The sequence below is a fragment of the Eleutherodactylus coqui genome, chromosome 4 (assembly GCF_035609145.1).
Source record: "Eleutherodactylus coqui strain aEleCoq1 chromosome 4, aEleCoq1.hap1, whole genome shotgun sequence".
Classification (NCBI taxonomy): domain Eukaryota; kingdom Metazoa; phylum Chordata; class Amphibia; order Anura; family Eleutherodactylidae; genus Eleutherodactylus; species Eleutherodactylus coqui.
In genome coordinates this window covers 145,392,671-145,417,240 of record NC_089840.1, presented here as the reverse complement: position 1 = coordinate 145,417,240, position 24,570 = coordinate 145,392,671, and the positions used below count along the sequence as shown (strand labels likewise).

The following is a 24,570-nucleotide window of genomic DNA, read 5'->3' as shown; positions in this document are numbered from 1 at the left end:
ACTCGCTCGAGTAAAAATTGGCTTTATCCGAGTACCGCTGTGCTCGGGGCTAAAGATTCGGGTGCCGGCACGGAGCGGGGAGCTGCAGGGGAGAGCGGGGAGGAACGGAGGTAAGATCTTTCTCTCCTTCTCTCCCGCCCGCTCTCCCCTGCTCCCCGCTGCGACTCACCTGTCAGCCGCAGCGGCACCCGAATCTTTAGCCCCGAGCACAGCGGTACTCGGATAAAGCCAATTACTCGAGCGAGTACCGCTTATCCGAGTACGCTCGCTCATCTCTAATGCACACAGAGAACTCACAGCAAGTCCAAGTGTCCTCATACAGGGGGATAGACAGCCAGCCAACCAGGCTGATATAGGGAACTGTGTCAGAGATCCACCAACTGACACACAGAGAAAGACATAAGATGTTTTGAAGGCCACACCAGTAAAGGGGATCTGCATATAACACAGAAGGACTACAGGTGTCTAAACCGTCTTGGGGAAGCAGAGAGACAATAGACCTACTTTCAAACACAGATCAGAGTGGGAACAAGCTGAACATGACTGATAACAAGTTACAGAACTAACATGACTACTCACCCTGTGACCCAGCCAAAGACTGACCAGGAGCTGGGTTTATATGTGAGCACAGACCCAGGAGATTGGCTAGCAGGAAGTACCACACCCAGCCAGCTCAATAAACCCTCAACCACCTGTAGCTGTGCTGCTAGGAAGCTTAGAACTACAGATCCCAGCAGCACACGTAACAAGTAAAATATCAACTGAAAATTTACATTTTGGTGATAGTCATAGTCTATATACCCCAGGGACAAAGCAGTCTTTTTATAGGGCAAAAGGGGTTCCAAGACAGTTGTGCTTATGGTATACTGCAGTTTCATTTACCTAAAAAGTACCATTCCAGTGACTCCCCATTATTCTCTTTTTGGCCTCAGATGAAGCCTGTGATAACAAGAAAAGGAGTAGTGTTGTCATGAACCACCTCAAAGTTTCTACAGTAGAGTATTTCCTTTTCAAGGTGTTTCATGGCAAAGCTGCTTGGTTTTCATGGCCAGCACATGAATTAAATAGTAATCAGTTGGTTGGAGTTCTTTGTGTCCCTGGAGCTTTGGTGAGCATGTGGTTCAGCATTATCAGCAAATAGAGGGTATAGAGAGGAAAGCTATTCATTTTTGCCCCTCCTCTGTGTGGCTGCCAACTATAGGATATCAGTAGTTCATACAGATGGCATTTGCTTGATACTAGGATTTTTCATTTTTTTTTTTGCTTTTAACCCTCAATTATTGTTATTCAACAATTTCTAAACATTAAGTTATGTATCTAAAACTCCGAACGTCCCTGCCACTAATTCCCTTAGCAATTACTGATGTATAGATTATTGATACAAAGATATGCTGAGAAGTCTGCTGCCTTTTATACTAAGATCCTATAGCTTTATCACCCTTTGTAAGACCTTATTCAATATGAAATAACCCAGTGCAGATTTTTTCTATCACTATGCAAATTTCAAATCCATCCACAATAGAAAATAATGGAACACAAACAACATGTGAATTCTGATGTGGATTTTGGTCCAGAATCCGCATTAGGATCTGTGCACATATTTTGTTGTGTGAATATGCCCTCACAATTTTTGGCTAATGATGGAAGAAAGCTATAAAACAGAAAACAGTACAGAAACATAACAACAAAGTCCTTATCAGGAAGGAAAAAGTAAATTCTGAGAAGAGCACTGCTGCCCCCAGCAGGTATTACCCAGAAATGCTTCTGCATGTTTTGTCCATAACGCGTATTCCAGATCTCAAGCCATCTTTTGTAATGCTGCAACCTAAAGATGAGTAAGCATGTAGTTGTTTTCTGACACTTTTTTTATTACATTTTTTCTGCAGTGGCAAGCTGTTACATGTGAGTGATTGGGAATTGATGAATACTAATTGAAATATTGTAAAAGCGTAATAGCATATAGAAAAAAATTGTGAAGCACAATAAATATTTACACTCTTTGTCAAAAACAATCAAGCACCCAGAAGAAGTTGTCGTTTTGCTGCAAACCTCTGCATGCAGTTCCATCTCAAGCAGATATGCGAATAATGAGAGTTGTGGTGTGATTAGATGAACGGTCTTGTGACCTGAGGCCCTAAGGCCACGCTCACAGGTGTTTTTTACAGTGTTTAACACGTGTTTTTAATGCACAATTTAAACACTGTACTAAGCCGCCATTCATTTCAATGAGGTCTCTCAGAAGAACGTGTCAACGCACAGTTTGTAACGTGCGCCAAATTGAGCGCTGCATGTTCTATTTTATAGTGTTTCAGCACCTTTCTGACGATATGTGTCGCCCATTGAAATGAATGAGGAGTGTTAAAAACGCTGTAAAAAATGCTGTCAATCACTGTGTACAGCGTTTTTAACACTGCTTATTATATCACTGGGAAGGGGGAAAAGATGGGGACGTCATCAGCTTGCTTTGCCTGCATTATTACTGCACAAATATGCAGTAAAAATGCAGAGAAACGCTCACAAAAAACACTGTAAAATACTGCTCTCAACACCTGTAAAAAGCAGCATTTTTACAAACACCTGTGTGAGAGTGGCCTAGAAGTGGTTCCCCCTTGTCCTATAAAAAGGCTCTCGGAGGCTCCTTGTGTGCAGTGACCTCTTCTTCTGCTTGTGTGGAGCTTGTTGACCACTAGACGCCTCTACGCCACAGAGAAGAGATGTCACCCCGTTACCAGAGTCTGAGGGGGGCCCATTATTGGGATGTGAGAACCTAGATGGTCGTATCGATAAATTGTTCCCCACCTGGCCGTTCTGACCAGACTGTTAAAAGGTGTTGGGGGCAGTGGATGTGTGAGGGCACTCAAGGTGACCGGGCTCAGGACGCCCCCTACAGACCACCAGTAGAGAGGAGCGTCTGATTATCAGACAAGCACCAGCAGTTCCAACTGTTTTGTTTACCATCCAGAGACAGGTGGCGCCATCGTTACACTCCTGTATCTGTCTGAACTATTTCCAGACACTTAGCTGAAGGACATTTGGTCTCACGGCGCCCATTACGTGTCCTTCCTTTGACACCCACCGTTGACTCCCCTTGCAGTGTTGTTAATAATATAGATAATATTGATAACAAAGATAATTTTGTCGGCCAAAAAAATGGAGTTATTGAATCAACACATGCATATAAGTCGTAACATAGTATGTTAGGCTGAAAAAAAAGACATATCCATTTAAGTTGAGCCTTTAACCCTCTCCCCACAAATGTTGATCCAGAAGAAGGCAGAACCCCCCCCCCCCCCCCAATGAGTTAGAATCTGGCAATAACAATAATCCCTGGATCACCGACCCTTTTGAAGTAATCAGTGATATAACATGTAATATTGTATCACTCAAGAAAGGCGTCCAGGCCCCTCTTGTACTTTTATCGAATTCACTATCACCACTTCCTCAGGAGAGACTTCCATAGTTTCACTGCTCTCACAGTAAAGAACCCTCTTCTATTTCGGAGTAGAAACCTTCTTTCCTCTAGACGTAGAGGGTGCCCCCTTGTTACATTCCTGGGTATAAATAGATGATGTGAGAGATCTCTGTACTAACCCCCGATATATTTATACATAGTTATTAGAGCGCCCCCTTGTTACACTCCTGGGTATAATAGATGATGGGAGAGATCTCTGTATTGTCCCCTGTAGTACCATCTCTAGCTTGGATATAAGATGTCATACGGGGGCATGGAGACTGTAGTACCCTGTTGGGCTGCCTCTAGCTTGGATACAAGATGTGATATGGGGGAGCATGGAGGCTTTAGGACCCTGTTGTACTGCCTCTAGCTTGGATACAAGATGTGATATGGGTGGCATGGAGGCTGCAGTATCCTGTTGTACCACCTCTAGTTTAGATACCAGATGTGAAACGGGGAGCATGGAGGCTCTAGTACCCTGTTGTACCGCCTCTTGCTTAGATACAAGATGTGATATGAGGGGCATGAAGGCTCTAGTACTCTGTTGGGCTGCCTCTAGCTTGGATACAAGATGTGATACGGGGGGCATGGAGGCTATAGTACCCTGTTGTACCATGTCTAGCTTGGATACATGATGTGATATGGGGGCATGGAGGCTCTAGTACCCTGTTATACCACCTCTAGCTTGGATACAAGATGTGATATGGGGGTGATGGAAGCTCTAGTACCCTGTTGTACCACCTCTAGCTTGGATACATGATGTGATATGGGGGGCATGGAGACTCTAGTATTCTGTTGAGCTGCCTCTAGCTTGTGTACAAGATGTGATACAGACAGGCATATAGGCACCAGTACCCTGTTGGTCCGCCTCTAGCTTTGATGCAAGATGTGATATGGGCAGGCACGGAGGCTCTAGTACCGTTGGCTACTTCTATCTTGGATGCATGATGTAATACGATTGGACATGGAGGCTCTAGCACCTTGTTGGGCCGCCTCTACCTTGGATACAATATAGGTAGGCATGGAAGCTCTAGTACCCTGTTGGATCATCTATAGCTTGGATGCATGATGTGATACGATTCGGCATGTAGGTTCTAGTACTCTGTTGAGCCTCCTCTAGCTTGGATGCAAGATATGATATCAGGCATACAGATTCCATATGGTAACCTATAGCATATTGCTTCACATTTGCTGTAACTAAGCCTCTAGATTGGGCAATCTCATAGGCATTCGAAGTCAACATTCCAGATGGTCCCATACATGTTCTATAGGTGATAAATCTGGTGACCGGGCAAGCCACGTTAGTGTGGCAATATTGTGCAGGCATTTCTGTGACATCGTTGTGTGCGCGGCCGAGCGTTATTGTACTGAAAATGTCTCTTGGAAACCGACATGAGAAGAACACATGTGGCTGCAGGGTTTCCTGCCCACACTGCTTCCCCAGACCATCACACTAGCAGTGGGGGCAGTGTGTCTCTCCACAGCAAAGGTAGGATTGAAGCGCTCACTCCTAGGTCTCCAGACACGAACACGACCATTGTCAGTGCCCAAACTAAATCTGGATTCATCACTGAAGCAGTCCAGTTTCGTTGTTCATGACACCACTGCAAATGGAGGTGACAATAGCTGGGTGTCAAAGGCAATATATGTAATGTGTGCTGTGTGACCAAATGTTCTTCAGCCAAGCACCTAGAGATGGTTCCAACAGACACAGGGTCCTGTAATGATGGTGGCACCCTTCTCTGGATGGCGGACAACAAAACAGTTGGAGATGCTTGTGCTTTTCGGACGATCATTTGATCCTCTCTACTGGAGTCTGTCGATGGCATCCTGAGCCTGGTCACCTTGTGTGCCCTGACGCATCTACTGGTCCCAACACCTCCTAGTAGTCAGAATGACCCAGGTGGCAGGCAATTTGTCGATACGAACCATTCAGTTTCTCACATTCCAATAATGCGCCCCCTCTCAAACTCTGTTAACTGGACGAAATCTCTTTGACTGCATTGTAGAGGCGTCTAGTGGTCAACAAGTTCTATGTAAGTAGCCTTTGAGAGCCTTTTTTAATTGCCTCAGGTGGCAAGACTATTCATCTAATCATGCCACAACTCTAATTATTTACATATCTAACTGAGATGTAACCCCATGCTGAGTTTTGCAGCAAAGCAACTGCTTCTAGGTGCTTGATTTTTTTCTGCCCATACAGATTCTGCATGTTAATTTCCCTCACATATATCTTCCTTTAGGCCTCCTTTCCATGAACGGATTTCCGCCGCGTAATTCGCGGCGGAAATCCGTTGCGTTGCCCGCAGCTTTTAGGTTCTATTGAACCTAATAGCTCAGTGCTCACGGTGCGGAATTCCGGTGCGGAATTCACCCGTCCTCACTCGCGGCATGCTCTATTTGCCGCGGGTGTACGCGTGGACAGCTTCCATTGCAGTCAATGGAAGCCGTCCATTCACGCTATCTTCCGCTGTAGCACAGTGGAAGATAGTGTGAAAACGCTTCCCCGCCCACCGCGTCATATGACGCGGTGGGTGTGTCACATGACGCGGCGGAGGTGGGCAGGGAAGCGTCATGCGGGAGCGAGGACGCCGGATCCGCACGTAAGTATGGGGTCTCCTGGGGGGCGCCGTGACGGGCTCCGCCGCGGAATTTCGCGGCGGAGCCCATCACGGCCGTGTGCAGCAGGCCTTAGTGTGGGATTTATACAGGACTGACAAACCCCTCCCTCTTTCTGGTTTTTACAATTCCTTCTGAACAGACTATAACGCTGCAAGTTCACCACCCAATCACGGCTTTCATCCAGCCACGTCTCAGTTATTCCCACTATATCATAGTTTTACTCAGAATTATTATTTACTGTTCATCAACTTTATTGGTCAAACTGCTAGCATTACTGACAATACATCTGAGAGGTTTTTTTTTATTATTTTAAATGTGTCCCTATTAACTGTACTACCCCTCCCACCATTCTACCCTCATTACTTAGCTCTAGATTGCTGTCTACACTATCTTCCCCTCAATATCTGTGGTTGTCCTCCCCTAGGCTTTAGTTTAAACACACCTCCAACCTTCTAGCCATCTTCTTTCCCAGCATAGCTGGGACCTCATCATTGATATGCAGCCCATCCCTACAGTAGAACCGATAGCCAACATCAAAGTCAACCCAGTTCTCCAGAAACCAAAACCTCTCCTTCTTACACCAGCTCTTAAGCCATTTGTTTACCCCCGTAATCTCCCACGGCCTTTATGGTGTTGCACATTGTACAGGCAGCAACTCAGAAAATGACTTTGAAAGCACTTGCCCTAAATGTACTTTTTACTTCCGCTTAGCGAACTAAAGCGCCACTCCTCAGAATGGACGCAAGCTTGTGTCCTTTTAAAACCCGCAAACACACTTAAAAAGTATTTGCATCACAAACTACATCTCTCCAGGCAACATGGAAGAACCCCTGTCACTAACTTCCCTGTTACTAACCAGGGAAAGTGGGGAACCCCTGTCTAAAAGCGGGGTAATCATCCTGATAAGGTCGGCCCCACTGTCTTCTTCTAGGACCTGGCTATCCCTGATTAGGGACCTGGAGAGATGCACTAGACACACATGGGACATGACACTGTTCACACACACTGAACACAGAACAGATCTGCACATAAAGCACATGTCTGGCCACCTGCAGGTTACACATACCACATAGAACACAAAACAGATCACACCTCATGTCTAGCCACCAACACAGAAAACAGAACATGTCACTGTTCACCTCAACATAGAACTGGTAGTGCATACGACATACAACAGGAAGTCCATATGACATACAACAGGAACCCCACCCAGAGCTCACATGCATAAAGATGGTAAATCATATCTAATCCAAGTGTCCTCACTCCATGGGGAATAGACAGTCAACCACCATGCTGACAAAACTGGGAATAGTGTCAGGCATCACTCATCTGACACACATAGGACATGAGAAGTCTGGAGGCCGCACCTGCCAAGGGATAAGGAGTAACCTGCGGGCGCCTGCATCGGCGTGGTCACTGTACCACACACTACTAAATGCACGCACCCCAGAAACCGCAAGGAAGGGAGGGAGGGACAGCAGGTGTCCATGACCGTCTTTAGGGAAGGAGAGGGGGAGACTTCAGACAAGCATACACACACCAGCTGAGTGGGCTCAACACAGAGTAAAGCATTAAAGGGGTTGTCCCGCGCCGAAACGTTTTTTTTTTTTTTTCAACCCCCCCCCCCGTTCGGCGCGAGACAACCCCGATGCAGGGGTTAAAAAAGAACACCGCACAGCGCTTACCTGAATCCCCGCGCTCCGGTGACTTCTTACTTACCTGCTGAAGATGGCCGCCGGGATCTTCTCCCTCGGTGGACCGCAGGGCTTCTGTGCGGTCCATTGCCGATTCCAGCCTCCTGATTGGCTGGAATCGGCACGTGACGGGGCGGAGCTACACGGAGCCGGCATCCTGCACGAGCGGCCCCATTGAGAAAAGAAGAAGACCCGGACTGCGCAAGCACGTCTAATTTGGCCATTAGACGCCGAAAATTAGACGGGCTCCATGGAAACGAGGACGCTAGCAACGGAGCAAGTAAGTGAAAAACTTCTTATAACTTCTGTATGGCTCATAATTAATGCACAATGTACATTACAAAGTGCATTAATATGGCCATACAGAAGTGTATAGACCCACTTGCTGCCGCAGGACAACCCCTTTAAAATGACCAGCAATCTCTCCCAAGAGTTTACTGGTATTTATCTGCTGCAGACCAACGGGATTGGCTGGTGGAGAATACCACACCCAGGCAGCTCAATTAACTCCTATCTGTGAAGGTGTGCTCAAGGAAGCCTGTAGAACCACAGGTCCCAGATGCACAACCTTAACAGTACCTCCTTTCAAAGAGGGGCCTCTGGATCCTTTAGGCATAAAAAAAAATGCAACTCCTCCAAACCACGCACGTGTATAGGATTTATCTATAAAGGCCCTGACACCAAGGCAAAGATGGCCAAATGGAACGGAGTCAATTTGCACCATGACCGATGGCTCCCTATCAACCTCCCAGTGATCTGTCAGCTCAATTCATATTATGTCAAACTCGAGTGCCAGGAAGCCAACACACTGTTTGATGATTGACCTGTCTGTCCTCCTAATAATTGAGTCCCTCCCACAACCAAAGCCTATCTAGCCTTCCCTGCACTCTTATTTCCCTTCTTAATGGAGCAGACTTTACCTTGGCTGTCAGAAAAGAGTCTTGCTGCACTAATGCTAACCTTGAATTGATATTCCCCTCATCCGCCAAATCAGCAAACACGTTGGGGTGCGCCAGATCAGGAAAGGCCTCCCTGGCACTCTTCCCTGTACCCCACCTTTTGCCACTTAGCCAGTTGCCTCCTCATACTGCATCTTCGGAATATCATCCACCCCCACATGTGCCCCAGCGAGTGTCTGCTCCGTGAGCAGCAAATGTTTTACCATATTATCAATTGATTTGCAGTGTTACAAGTTGTTTATTTAGATGAAGGATCTGGGCTTCCAAACGGGTGGTGTACATACATCTTGCACAGCAGAATGCACCCTCAAAAGGCTGTTCAAGGACTGCAGACATGACACAAGACGTACTGCACAATGGATGGCTGTCAATCATGCAGCACATTTTAACAAATTGGGATAGTACAGGTAAATTAAAGCAAAGTAATTAATAAAAGTAAAAAAATAAACAGTAAATAAATCCAAATAACTCTCTTCTAAAGTCCCTTAATCTAAAGTCACTTAAATCAACCTAAAATTTTGTCCTGAGACCAGAAGGTGGAGGGTATATATTATCTGTAGTTGATTAATTCAGCCATCATTTGTTTCCACCAGCTCCCAATGCTGATCTTCGGTGGCCCAGGATGGTCACTGCCATCTTCTAATTACAGAGCAGCGCTGGCCAATCAAAGAGCAGGTATAGTGCATTGATAGTCCAAACACTACCAATGCACTATAGATTGTTAGGTAGTCTAAAGATGGGGGTGGCAAAAAGCAAAACCGCAAAGCTGCGAGAGCGAATGACCACCAACTACCAACCAAAATCAACTACAAGCAATGTATTCCCTCTCGCCTCAAGACCCAGGACAGACCAGAGGGTCACTTTAATCTCAAGTCTCACACTTAAGATAAAACATACTGTAGAGAACAACAAACATGAATGTAGCTCTCAAAGGGAAGCCAGTCTTTTGCAAGATGCAATTCGACATGTGTCCTATAGAGCAACTGAATCTTCTTCACTCAGGGAGGACTGGCTATCTTTAGAAAAGCAATGCTTAGAAGCCTTGAATTCACACAACAGACGAGGTTAATTTAATTACTGATAGAGAAAGACATGCCACCCAGTGTGTTGAAGGGAGGGAAATATGCCTCAGTGCTGATAGAGAAAGGCATACCTCTCAACCTGCTGAAGAGTGTTCTGAACAGAGGGACCTACATCTCCTCTGATCCTATCTGAGTCGAATATGGGGTCATATTCGACTCTGATCTCACCTTTACCCCCTACATCCAATCTCTGGCCCGAACATGTCGGCTGCACCTCAAGAACATCGCAAGAATCTGCTCTTTTCTCACTGTGGACACATTAAAAACGCTTACTGTTGCCCTCATCCACTCCCAGCTCGATTATTGCAACTCGTTGCTGATCGGCCTCCCCTGCACCAGACTCTACCCCCTCCAATCCATCCTGAATGCGGCAGCCAGGCTCATCTTCCTGTCCAGCCGCTACTCGGACGCCTCTGCCCTGTGCCGGTCACTGCACTGGCTGCCCGTTAAATACAGAATTCAATTTAAACTCACTACCTTCATCCATAAAGCCCTCCACAGCGCAGCGCCCCCCTACATCGCCTCCCTCATCTCAATCCATCACCCAGCCCGGGCTCTCCGCTCTGCTAACGAAACAAGACTGAGCGCCCCTTTAATTCGAACTTCTCATTCCCGCCTCCAAGACTTCTCCAGAGCAGCAGCGGTCCTCTGGAACGCACTACCAAAGGCCACCCGAGCAATCCAGAACTTGCAGAACTTTAGGCGCACCTCTTCAGGGAGGCATACCGAATTCCCTAAATAAACCCCTTTGTACTCCGCCTGATAACATGCTCCCTGACCTACTGACTGCAATCCCTGCTAGCCATCATAAACCGCTCCTGCAGTCATACTGTTTCTGCCGTCACACGGCTAAATGTCTGACCATTGTCTATGTGTATATCACCCCTCACTCTCCACCTCGCCATACCATGCACATCTCCAGCCCCTTTACCTTCTGTATCACCCCATTACTTGTAGTATGTAAGCTCGTTGGAGCAGGATCCGCACCCCTATTGTTTCCATCAATTGATTACTATGTAACCGTGGTTCTGTAATGTTTGTACTTTTGTTTTTCTATATCCCCCCCGTCTATGTAAGCGCTGCGGAATATGTTGGCGCTATACAAATAAAGATTATTATTATCATCCTCATATTACATGTATGGCGTCAGTCACAATCAGTGTGAGGACGCATGTAGTAACCAAGGTGATTCCAAGCAGCCCCTAATGTTACTACATGGGTCCTCACACTGATTGTGACTGACGCCATACATGTAATATGAGGATGATCGCTGATGCCCTGCACCTGAGGCCTACTCCTGGCTACCCTATCACAGGTATGTGGGGGGTGTTACTGGTGGATGCACCTATTTGTTGGTGGTGGATATATATATGTGTTTAGTGGTAAAACACTCAGGCCGGGCCACGTATGGTGGTGAAATTGTACTGCGCATGACCAGTCATACGCAATACACTTTTTTTCTTTTATTTAGATTTCCTGCAGGACGTGTTCTTCTTCGCACGCTGATGTGATTTTGCCTACTGAGCTCTAGACCTCTTCTCTTTTTCATGGATTAAACAGCGTTTTGCACATTTTTGCTCGCATTGTGCCCGCAGACTTCTATGGGGACCTCTGGGGCGCAAAACAGAGCGGCTCCTGCTTCTTGTGTGAGCAATGCAGTCGCAGAAGGAATGCAGTGAGAGCCATGGGTTCTATTAGCTGCGCATTGAGAACGCAAATTGTATGCACATACACCCGTGCGGAGGGCGTAGATCCCTATCACACATCACCTCTACTCGAGCCAACCAAAACAACCAATCACCGTTAATCAGCCAAACCAAATAACCAATCACCATGAATGAGTAAATCCGAACAACCAATCAGGTTGCGAATGGTGTGGAGGTGGGGTGTATAAAGCTAATAAGCGTGCGGAGGAGCCTACAGCGTGTTGCGGTTCAGTACAACAGACGCGGCGTAGTCTATGTTCACATATTAATCACCAATATGGCGCCCATTGGACTGCACAGGAGGCTTGTGTTGTCTCCCCCCCTTCCCGTACAGCACCGCAGGGAGGCCGTGTAACTACATGCCGGCCGCAGTTCTCCTCCCGCTGCTCTTCAACCAGACGGACATGACGTCTCTGAGCGCTAGCGTGCGCTACTTCCCGCCCGATGCGCCGTGACTGACAGCCGGCTCGTCCAATAGCAATCGCCGGCCGAGCAGTCTTGTCCAATCCTGGTACAGGGCGGGTCCTCGTGAGGAAAAATTGCAAGATGGCGTCGAGAAACTGAGTGTGAGAACGCGAGACAGCCGCAAGTCGCCATGAAAGGAAAGGAGCGCTCCCCGGCGAAAGCCAAGCGGTCTCGGGGGGCGGACGAGTCTTCTCGGGAGCGCTGCGGCAAGAAGCTGAGCTCGGCCAGCGGCAGTAACGGCAGCGGCTCGGCCGGCAAGTCCTCGGAGAGCAGCTCGGGCCGGCGCGGCCTGCACCTGGACAAGAGCCTGTCCGGAAGCCGGGAGTACGAGGCCCGAGCGCCCGGCCTGCACAGCTACGGCTCCCCCGGCGCCAGCAGTGGCAGCGGCAGCAGTAAGGGCGCGGAGAGCCGCGGGGGAGCCGGCGGGCGGGCGGCGGCGGAGGGCCGCGGGGAGTCTGAGTACAAGTCCCTGCGGATCAGCGAGCTGGGCTCGTCCCTCAGCGATGAGGCCATAGAGGACGGCCTCTTCCACGAGTTCAAGAAGTTCGGGGACGTCAGCGTGAAGATCTCGCGGATCGGGGACGAGCGGGTGGCGCTGGTCAACTTCAGGCGGCCGGAGGATGCCCGTGCCGCCAAGCATGCCAGGGGCCGCCTGGTGCTGTACGACCGTCCACTGAAGATCGAGGCTGTCTACATGGCTGTGAGTAACCGGCGGCGGAGCCGCTCCCCCGCGGACAAGGAGCCCTACACCAGCCTGTCCGCCGCCGTGTCCTCCTTACCTGCCCACCGCCATCCGCACGGCCAGCGAGGATTGTCCCCCGGCGGCCTGGGCTACAGGGACTACCGGCTGCAGCAGCTGGCCCTGGGCCGCCTGCCTCCTCCGCCTCCCCCACCTCTGCCCAGGGACCTAGAGAGGGACCGGGACTATAACTTCTACGAGGGGCGTGCGCGGCCCACCTACCCGCTAGATCCCCGCCTGAGCATCCGCGAGGAGGACAGCTCGCCCGAGAACGACATACGGGCCAACAGAACTCTGTTCCTGGGCAACCTGGACATCAACGTGACGGAGAGCGAGCTGCGCCGGGCGTTTGAGCGGTTTGGGACAATTACTGAGGTGGATATTAAGAGGCCGGGGCGCGGGCAGACCACCACCTACGGATTCCTTAAATTTGAGAACCTGGATATGGCACACCGGGCCAAGATGGCGATGTCCGGCAAGTACATCCTGCGGAACTGTATTAAGATCGGTTATGGCAAAGCTACTCCAACAAACCGCTTGTGGGTAGGCGGCCTCGGACCCTGGGTGCCCATGGCGTCCCTGGCGCGGGAATTTGACAGGTTTGGTACCATCCGATCTATCGATTACAGGAAGGGGGACAGTTGGGCCTACATACAGTACGAAAGCCTAGACGCCGCCCAAGCCGCCTGCACGCAAATGAGAGGCGTTCCGTTAGGTGGCGAACACAGAAAACTGCGTGTAGACTTTGCTGATACAGATCATATCTATCAGCCCCCGTACCTCCAGACGTTGCCCGTACCCCATTATGACTTGGTGGGGGATAGCTTTGGCCATCGGGCTCCTGACCCTCTGCGAGCCAGAGACCGCACGCCGCCGCTGTTGTACAGGAACAGAGAGAGAGACTTGTACTCGGACTCTGACTGGGTGCCCCTTCCCGTTAGAGACAGAAACAGAGTTACTTACGAGTCCATAGAGACTTTAGACAGACGAGCCGACGGCTGGTCCTTAGACAGAGATCGGGAGAGAGACGGCGTAAGCAAGGATCAGCCTAGGAAAAGAAGGCTCATGGATGATAGCCGTCACATTGACCGATCTCCTGAAAGTGACCGCTCTAGAAAGAGACACTGTAACAGTCCCGATAGAAGTCCTGATAGCGGCGGCAGAGATAGCCGTTACAGTGATACAGACCGCACGACCGTGCGCGCTGAGCAGACATCACCTTCCAGAGACTGGCGCAGCAGCCTGGAGCGTGGTGTGGGAGACAAGCGTGATCGAAAGAACTCAAACTCTGTAGAAAGAGAGAGAAAGCATCGTATTGTAGAGAGTAAGAGTCCCGTAAGGAAAGACGAGCGGCCAGAGCCCAGCAGTAAGGTCAAATCTCCGCAGAAGGCAGACGCCTCTCAGAAACTCAGTCTGGCCTGGCAGGGCATGCTGCTCCTGAAGAACAGTAACTTTCCGTCCAACATGCATCTGTTACAGGGGGATCTTGCTGTAGCCACCGGTCTGCTTATTGAAGGGTCTTCAGGTGGGAAAGTCGCACAGTTAAAAATTACACAACGTTTACGTCTGGATCAGCCCAAGCTGGATGAAGTGACGCGTCGCATTAAAGTGGCCGGTCCTAACGGTTATGCCATCCTGCTTGCAGTTCCTGGTACATCTGATGGTAATTACACTGGAGATCAAGCAAGCTCAACCCAACGTCCTCTGAGAAACCTGGTCTCCTACCTAAAGCAAAAACAAGCGGCAGGGGTCATTAGCCTTCCAGTAGGGGGCAGTAAAGATAAGGAGAACACTGGAGTTCTTCATGCTTTTCCACCATGTGAATTTTCCCAGCAGTTTCTGGATTCTACAGCTAAAGCCCTTGCCAAATCTGAAGATGACTACCTTGTAATGATAATTGTGCGTGGGGCCTCCTAATATTTGTTCTCATGCGCTGTCCATGTGGCATTATGGGATACAGTACAAACGTGTCATTTTTGATTTTGCTAATTCATTATTTGTGCAGTGATCTGGAGCCAGCGCAGCGGAGGTATACGCCTTTGTCCACTCTCCCGTATTGTAGAACCTGCGCTCATCTTCTGTGCTTTTTTTTTTTTTTTTTGCTTTTTTTCCCCTTTTCTTTCTGATTTTCTGACTGCTTTATTCCTAGATATTTACAAGCACAGCCGTTCAGTGCAGGTTTATAAATTCCTAAAAATATGCAGACAAATCTTGAAACCTTTCTGAAACACTAAGGTTTAGCCGTGAGACGCAGTGTACAATCAGGAATATGTTCTACCGACACAAGTAAAACCACCAGGATAGAAAAGTGGGAAAGTTGTAGCTAAAATACCAGTTGACGTAATAGTCCTCTATTGAATACATTAAAGTCAGTCAAACATGTTAAGAGGGCGGCCCCTATAAATGTGCAGAAGAGGAATAAGTGGCTATAAGACACATCTGGCAGTGGCTTATGTCTCTAAGGAACAAAGGGTCAGGATTAGTGACATCCAACTTCCTGATACCTACATTGGTAGGATGGAGTGTTGTAATGTTTATGGCCAGCCTACTCTGTTTACTGTAATTGAAATGCAGTATATTGCTCTCTGGTATCAGCCTTTTCAGGTGCTTAGATGGTTACTGTAGTGCTTACAGAGAGTAGATAAATCCCTTCTCGGAGAGCCTCCACAGACATTCACATGTGACTATTTGCAGCTCTTGTACACTTTGCTTCATAGACTTCCTGCTTTCAGCGCTCCGGTGTTGTACTATACTAGATTGTAGCTCAGATAAATGTGCTTCTACTATTATAGCTGTGTGCTTGTTCTTTTATCTGTGTAGCAGTGACATGATGCCAATGGGCACAATGTTGTCTGGCTCTATACATGAAGGAACTGTGCGTTGCTATAATGGATGGTGGGCTGTATTTGCCAATATTTCAGGCCTTAGATATAGGCATAGGAAGAAGGCAAATGTGTCCAAGCCTTTAAAGGGATTCCGTCATCCGGTTCATGCTGGCCAAACCATGGGCAGCATGAGCCTGGGACAGCTACGCACAGTAGGCCCGTGGATGGTTTATTCTGAATGGCTGCAGTGTTTCAGTACAAGCACATCTTGAAGTTTGTCGTAGAGCGGAGCTCCAAGTTATGGACGCTGGTGCGGCCCAACTCCATAACTCAGAGCTCGGCTCTGACAGACTTCAAAATGTGCTTGTACTGAAACACTGCAGCCATTCGGAATAAACCATCCACGGGCCTACTGTGCGTAGCTGTCTTGGGCTCATGCTGTCCGTAGTTAGGCTAGCATGAGCCTGATGACAGAATCCCTTTAAAAAGAGTGTAATATTAGTAAAGCAATATGGAGAGCGGCCCAACATTTGATTCAAGTATTCTGTTTTGTCCGTTCAGAAGAGGACTGAACTGAAAATACCCTATTCTCATCCCCTGGTCTGGAAGGAAGGTTTGATTGTAGAATGTAGGTCATGTTCACATTTTTCTATTTGCATATTAAAGCACTTATTTTTTTGGTCATGAACTGCCCAAGCAGAATATAGTGCCCCCTTACAGCATAACATGGCAGCATGAATATCGGCTACCTATTCCTAGAAGTCCCTAGAGCGTACAGTATTGGACTTCTGTGTCTGCCAGTTCCGGGTACATACAAGTCTCTCAATTTTTGGTCTCTGGCTGCAGCAGAGTTTGATTGGGAAGGAGCTTGAATCCTTTTTTATCACTTTATCAGACGTCTTAATCCTAAAAACTCTAAAACCTTGAAGGATGAGGCTTCTATTGTTTTTGCCTAATGGCTCCGTTTATTTATAATCTAGCCCAAATTTAATTACAGCCAGAAATGTTCCATTCTGTGATTATGGGAAGCTGTTACACCAAAACCAGGCTTTATTGAAAGTAACAATGACTTATGGGTGCTTGTAATTAATGTTGGCTATCTGTGAAAGTGTTTTTGGTTTTTTTTATTGCACAACATTCATGTGCTAAAGTTTTTTTCTTTTTTTTTAATTACATTCCTATACGATTGTATGAAACACCCTTTTTAATTTTCTGTCATCTTGTACTTTTTTGGTGTCTGACATTTCATGAAGGTAGTAAACTAAATCATAGAAGCAACAAGTGGGAAGACTTCTAGATTTGTCTCTGATACTGCTTATACAATGGCTATTTCCTACCTCTTGCTTAATATACATCCATCAGATAATTGTGGTATATTTATTACCTTGTTAATGGCTGTTTAAAGCATGAAGGCCATTGTATAAGTGTTGCGACTGTACTGTTATGTATCTATACTGTATCCCATAATGCAGTCCAGGGTTGTAGATGTTACTACATTTGGTAAATGTAGAAGAAACCTGTTTAAACTGCTACACTGTGCTTTACACTAGAAAGCAAGTGGATTATCGTAGAGACATTAAGTTAATTGCAGAGATTTGAAATATGGCTTTGAACTTCTCAGCGCTGTTCTACACATTCCTACCAGTGTTTCAGTTGACATTACATCCTCACTGCTTGTTAACAGAAAGAATTCAAGCTGTTTCGGCAAGTATATTTATGTAATCTAAAGAGCTAGTGATAAAGATTAAACTGTTTTGCACTTTCATTCCATTACTGAGAACCTTAAAGGGATTTTCCAGAGAGAATACTATTGGTAATTATCCTGAGGATAGATCATCAATAGTTGATCAGCTGTGGGCTGTCGCTCGATACCCTGTCCAATCAGCTGGTTTTGTGCTCCGCTGACAGCGCCGAATTTACTCAGGGGTAGGAATGGAAGTCTCTGCTTTGACCTCTGTGTAGTGGCTAACGTTTGCAACTGCAGGCTCTGACCTCTGAAATTGTGGCGCGGTCAGCAGGTGCATAATCAGCTGATCGCTCGGGGTCCCGAGTGACTGACCTATTCTGAGGATAATCATTAATAGTATTCTCCCTAGAAAACACCTTTAAAGTTTAGACCTGCATGAAAAATAAGGCTTTAGTAAAGCTATTATGGATAGTCGCTTCTCATTAAAGGGGTTGGTATTTTTTTTAATAAGTATTCCATCAGTGTATAAATATAATAAAGAGCTCACACCTTTCCCCCTCAAGTTCCCCACTGCCCTCCAAGTTTCCGCTGTGTGGTTTGTTTACAGGCTGCAGTTAGCCTGTGACGGCCCATAAGCCTGCCGCTGCAGCCAGTGACAGAGCTCAGCAATCATCTCTGGGCTCTGTCATTGGCAGCCGATTTACAAGACTGCTCAAGCTGACTGACGTCAAGCATGACATCGGTGAGGAGATCTGGAGCCACTTGTGGGGTACAAGCAGGGAGCTCTTTATTACATTTACACACTGGGAAACCCATTAAAAAAATTTCTCACCATGTTTGGATGGGTCAAGATAGGCATACCTCTTTTAATCTAATTCTTCAACCTTTTTGTGTAATGGGGTATTTACAGGGTTCCCTTAAATGGGTAACAATTTTGGGGATATCGCTCAACCATGTAGGTAACTTATGCAAAAAGTCATAGGAAGCCTACATTGTTTTGGGCTGTTTAGATGAAAAACTGCATTCTGAATCTTAAGTCAAAGGTTATGTGCTGGTAGACCCCACAGAAGGTCGTAGAATACAGGGTTTAGGAAGTTTACCTGTGTTTGCCATAAAAACAGATATCTAAGCATTATATTGGAATGTAAGAAGGCTTAGTTCTGCATCACATAATCCACGAACGCTGGCATCATGCACACTTCATTGGGCAGATGTGTAGGTTACTGGAGGCTCATGGTCTTGTTCAGTGGCTGAGTCGGTTATAAACTTGGAACATCACATCTGTGTACAAGTGAAGATGATGGCAGCTATCTTGTTTTATTGAACGGCATTGAATCTTTCTGTTAACATCAGATGCATTTTTTTTCAATTTGTCCTTTTGTTTTGATTATTCTGCATCAACTGTTCCCATGATAACCTAGTACTAACAGAGTACTTTATGTGTAATCTTACAATACTGCATACAAAGTCAAATGTGTAAACATCATCCATGTGCTTTGAAAGTGATCTTTGTGCTCCTAATGCCAAAAGCTGAAATGCATATGCTGAATGTGTGTAACATGCTGAACAGTTGCTCCACTATGCCGTCACACTCTGAACTGACTGAGAATTAGCGTCCGTCAGCTTTTCCTAAGATTAATGCTGTGCTATATAAACTTGTCAGTTGCTCCTTAGCGAAAATGTGACATTGTCAACGTGCATTGTTCCCAAAAGCACAATCTGTGGTGTTAAGCAGTAATTGGCAATTTAAAATATTTGGTAAATCTCAGCAAAAATAGGCCCATTTTCTAAAGAAGAACTACTTGTGTTTTTGGAGAAACCATCATATCATTGGAGACCTCTGCTGTAAAGTCTGCAGTACTGCAGCTGTCGTCTCCAGGATGTATTCTGCACTTTTCCTGAGGCATCCAGGTCACATGTTAAGCACTCTGACAACGATTTGTGCCCTGTAGTTAATGGGGCAGATTTCTCACTGAGCAGCTTTCAATTTGAAGAGCATACGAAATCTGCTTTGCAATTGGATGCTATGGGCAAGAAGGACCGTTTTCTTTGTCATTTGTGCAGTTGCTCCATTAACTGCAGGGCACAGATTGTAAGAGTGCTGGTCATGTGACCTGGAGGCTAGAAAACAAGGTTGGAATACACAGCCTGGACAGGACAAGCTGCAGTACTGGAGTCTTCACAGCAGAGGTCACTGATACTGCGATGGTTTTTTTTTTTTTTTTTTTTTTTTAAATACGTTAAATTCTGGTGAAAGCAATGAAGGTCCAATAGCATCTCTAAAGGGTTATTGTTTAAATATATAATTTACAAAAACTCAAGCCCCCCTTGCTGTGAAATAACCAATCATCATATACACGCCTCTTCCTGCTCCTGCTGTGTCCTGCACTGCGTTTCGGTCCTGTTCCTGCTGTTTGCTCGTTTGTTGAACTCTGTTATTGGCTGCAATGGCTGTGACGTCAGAAGGGACACCTGGAGGAGCAGGGACAGGTCATTATATGATTTATTACTTCATGGCAGAGGAGCTGGATTTTATGTAAATGTACATCTTAGAAAACCTCTAACTTATAGTATTACTGTCGATCTGTACATGTCATGTGTAGATGTTGTCAGGATGCTGTACCTCTTGTACCAGAAACCATCCATATACTTGCATCACTTTTAAGACCTTATGTACAATCATACTTGGGATGACATTTGCAAAGGTACCGAGTATTGCACTCATAATTGACATCTGTGGGTTTTAATTCCTATATAGACGTATAGGTTTTGTTTGTTTTTTTTCCCTTTTGCAATGAGTTGAAGAAGAAAAAAAACTGACCTGCTGAATCTCATGTCATATAACAAATTCTCTAGAAGTTTTGCTTCCATGGGTAAGAATGCCTTCATGGAAGGCATCACAGTGAATCACAGGTGTGGCCATTAATTTGGGCTGTAGCCACTGCATGTGCTCACCATAAGTGGTCCATGCAAATGGCTGTATGGGCCTTACATTCTGGTTCTTTCAGGATGTGTTTTAGTGGACAGAACCAGTGTGGTCAATGGAAAAATAAAGAGAATATCCCTTATGTTGGATATGTACATATTTAATCAAAGGAACCCTACTAAAATGCAGCTGTATATGTAAGGCTTGTGCAATTTAGCATATACATTATTTGCTTTGATTTAATGATGCGCAATGTGTCAATGTATTTATGTCAACAGCTGACTATCATGGCTTGTAATTAAACCCAGTGGTCATCAGCATAGCATCAAATGCTGCCTAAGATACAAGAAATGAATGATGCTGTGGATGGGAACACTGGATATCACTCTCAGAACCTTTCAATGTTCTTGAGTCGTCAGTGCAAAGCAAATCATGGAACTTTGTCAGTAAAGTAGCCTCGCTGCCCATAGTGAGTAACCAAGCACAGCTTTCATTTGGAGCATTCAGCAGCAGCTTAAAGGGAACTTGTGCCCTGCCTAAAATACCATAAACTAACGTGGTGGTAGGCGAGGTGACTGAGCCGGGTGCTTTATTTATTTTTTTTCTTTTAAACCCTCCCACGTCCTGGTGCCGCTGCTGAAGTCCGCATGCTGGATGGATAATCTATTTTCAGAGTTGTGTGTGCACGCTCTTCAATAGACTTGTACATGGATGCACGCATGGAACTCTGGAAAAAAATTAGTTTTATGTCTGGTGCGTGGCCTTCAGCAGTGGGATGCAGGTTAGTATAAAAAATACAGCACCTGGCTCACTGTCGTCTAACTGCACCATAAGTATTTTGGGCAGGTGACCAGTTCTCTTTAAGCAATGGAAGCTTAGCTGTGGGTCCTGTTTGCAGCGGGGCCAGCTTTGTTTCTGGATTTGCTCTTCTTACTGGGAACACTTATATTCTTGATTCCTATGAGAATCTCATATGCTCATGGTGCAGAAGGTCCTTATTATTTGACTTTTTTCCACACTTGAAAATGGCTTTCTTCCAGTGTAGGTGACCTAAGTATCTAGAGAAGGTTAGGTGTCCTGAGCACATCACTACATTGCCTAGGTCACTGGTCATCTTATTCTTTGAAGAGATAAAGAACTCTTGTACCATTTTGGGTTCACTGGTGCAGAATAATTGACAGGATATTGATCGTTTTGAACACTCCATTGTAAGAATTTTGTTTGGTGTTTAACATTCAATTTTCCCTCATTGTACAGCAGCAAATTGAGAGAAAAGAAGATGCTCTTCATGTGGCTGTTGAGAAATGGAACATTGATGGAGGAAAGTGTCTGTTTAGTACTTGCGCAATTTACTATTCTGACAGCCAAAAAAGAGAGAACCCAGAAACATATGCATATTGTGTATCTGCTTTTGTGATGCCAATTCCCGTGTTTTAAGTGAAAACGTGATGACTTCATTACTTTGTGCTGTGTACACAAGATTTCTGGAAAGTGAGGCGTTACCTTCTCCGGCTCACAACTTGTCATTCAAACCGTGCACACAGTTCAACTGGTTTTGTTTTCATTCTCAATAAATTGTTTCTTTTGAGGAAAATGTCTTTCTGACTGGAAGTGAATTGACAACAAACAGCTGACAGTTTTGGTTGAGGGGTACACAATTCCTGATTTCTTGAATTGTAGCAGACAAATTGATGTTTCCTCAGGAAGTAAAACATTGACATACTCCATTTTAAAGTATATTTTTTTTCTTTTTTTTTATATTTTAATTTGAAAACTTTGTGTTGTGCAAGTGGAGTAACCTCTAGCTCTGATTGCTGTATCTATTGAACGGATCACGGTGGCCGCTCGTTCTCCTTAGGAGGGATCCGTAATGCTCTACAAGAAGCAGAGAAGCTACTTCATTTCTCACTGTAACATGCTGCTGTTTTGGAGAATACAGTAAAGATTTTGATTTTGTTTGGATCATCAGCATTGATCCTAATTTTCGTTTTCATTTGAAATTTACTTTATATCATGTTTCGTTTTCAGCGGTCAAAACACAAACCTCCGTAGCAATTAAACCTGTAATAAAGCATTCCATGACAGTTGGAAGAACCATCTACTACTGGAATCTGACCTGTTTTGTGCATAGGTGGTGTTGGCTCTGCAGGAGAAGATTTTCTGTGCGTCACCAATAAGTAATCCTTTTAAATGGTCATTTTGAGGCCATTTGGGAAGGGTTCTGTGACACACCGGATATGCATTCATTCTGGTATTTAGCATGAGGAACCACTGTGTGTGCCTTATCGCACTCTGAGGTCAAGCATGAATTCTTTGGAGCCTTCCTTGAAATGAAATTTGCTACATCCTTCTGTATCATGTTTTGCACTTTGTAGCTCCCTGTTGGAAGTCAATTGCTGTTACAAAAGCATAGAATGTTACAGCAGGATATGAGAAGGCACACAGCACCTAGTGAAGAACAATGGAGTCTTCTGATCTTGGTCAGGATGCAGCATTGACAAAGGTGGTGACGTCGTGCATGCGTTGATCATTTGAGCTGTTACTGTTTCCATCTACCAACGGATGGGAAGAGAATAGGTGGTGGCTGCATCTACGTGAGCGGTCTGCTGCTAGGGGGCGTGTGGATGTCCACTGTCCTGCAGGTGGGTTCCCATACAAAGGTAAGGTAGTGAAAGATCCAACTTCAGATCCGTTTTCAACCTTTCACACAAATGATTTAAGTTTTCAATTCTTTCTCTATACATGTTTGTGTACGATTACTATTTTAGATAAGCTTCACAATTTTTTGGCAAATTTGGCATAGACTTCTGAATGTCTCAAATTATTAAATACTAACCGTTGCCTTGCCATACTATACAGTAGGGTTTACATCAAGCTTTTTAACATGGTGAGATGGATGTACTGTTGAAATTGCATAAACTCTGTGCTGATTTTCAGTTGGTGCCTTTATAACCTTTTATAATGGTTTTTTTTTTTTGTTCCACTTTTAATTTAATTTTCTTAATGAGGACAAGTTACATCATCTTGGACGACAAGGTGTAAATTTTTCAGTCACTTGCTGCCTTTAACAATTGTCATTGTTGAATCACTGGACCGTTTTATAGGTTACTACAGAAGCACTAGCTCAGTAGAAATAACGTTTTTAGAGGTGCCCCTTCACTACTCGTTAACCATTTTGCGACCGCCCATTGTAAATTTGCATTGCTGCTTGCTGAGCTCTTTGCAGCACTGACATAAATTTTAAATTTTGCACTCTGTGGTTTATTGGGTCCCCCATAGTGGGCGTAACACCCCAAAAACAGGCTGTTGATAACAGCCCGTGGTTCAGGTTCCATTGATGTTATTAGAGTGGCAGCCACTTGTAGAGCTGGCTAGGAAAGTTTGCTGTAGTTACAAACTTTCCAGGCATTTCAGTGCTGTAACAACCCTTTTTCCTGTCAGTGTGAAATGTGAGCAGAGAGAAGCTTAAAAGGATTGTGAAACCTCACACAGTAACCCATCTTACTGCAATCACCTGTACTGTTCAGCTAGTATAGGTGATTGGGTAGTGTAAGGTTCATTTTTAATTTATCCAGAAGTAAATGTACAAGGGTATGTAGTGAATTTTGGTGCTGTACACCCCAAAACCTGTCAAAATCCAAACCATTATTGTGGATTTTGACAGTTTTTGAGGCATATTCACAGCTGACTTCACTTTTCAAATGAAGGGGTGAAGTCTGTTGTGGATCCACATCAAAATCTGTGTCAAAATCCACACCAATGGTGTTATGTGGAATTTGATGTAGCTCTTCCATTGTTGAAAATCCTTAGGAACTCTGCTGTGTGTGAACGTAACCTTATAGAGTCATAGAATGGTAGTATTGGAAGGGACCTCCAGGGTCATCTGGTCCATCCCCCTGCTCAGTGCAGGATCACTAAATCATCCCAGACAGATATTTGTCCATCCTTTGTTTGAACACTTCTATTGGAGTAGAACTCGCCACCTCCAGTATTAACATGTTCCACTCATTGATCACCCTCACTGTCAAAGTTTTTTCTAATATCTAATTTGTCTCCTCCCTTTTAGTTTCCTCCCATTGCTTCTAGTTTTTTCTTATGCAAATGAGAATAGGGCTGATCCCTCTGCACTGTGACAGCCCTTCAGAGATTTGTAGACAGCTATTAAGTCTCCTCTCAGCCTTCTTTTCTGCAAGCTAAACATTCCCTGATCCTTTAACCTTTCTTCATAGGACATGATTTGCAGACCGCTCACCATCCTGGTGACTCTTCTCTGAACTTGCTTCAGTTTGTCTGTCTTTTTTTTAAAGTGGGGTGCCCAGAACTGGACACAGTATTCCAGATAAGGTCTGACTAAGGAAGAGTAGAGGGGGATAATTACCTCACGTGATCTAGACTCTATGCTTCTCTTAAT

At 45.5% G+C, this 24,570-nt stretch overlaps 1 protein-coding gene across 1 annotated transcript; it reads left to right on the top strand.

Annotated features, from left to right (window-relative positions):
* The first annotated feature begins 12,107 nt into the window (after positions 1-12,107).
* Positions 12,108-15,723, top strand: RBM15 (RNA binding motif protein 15). The gene has a single exon (XM_066600241.1). It carries the CDS (start codon positions 12,113-12,115, stop codon positions 14,636-14,638), a length of 2,526 nt encoding a protein of 841 aa, XP_066456338.1. The 5' UTR covers positions 12,108-12,112; the 3' UTR covers positions 14,639-15,723.
* The last annotated feature ends 8,847 nt before the right edge of the window (positions 15,724-24,570 follow it).

Excerpts from the sequence above, each read along its gene's own strand:
- RBM15 (XM_066600241.1), top strand. The coding sequence starts at position 12,113 with ATGAAAGGAAAGGAGCGCTCCCCGGCGAAAGCCAAGCGGTCTCGGGGG.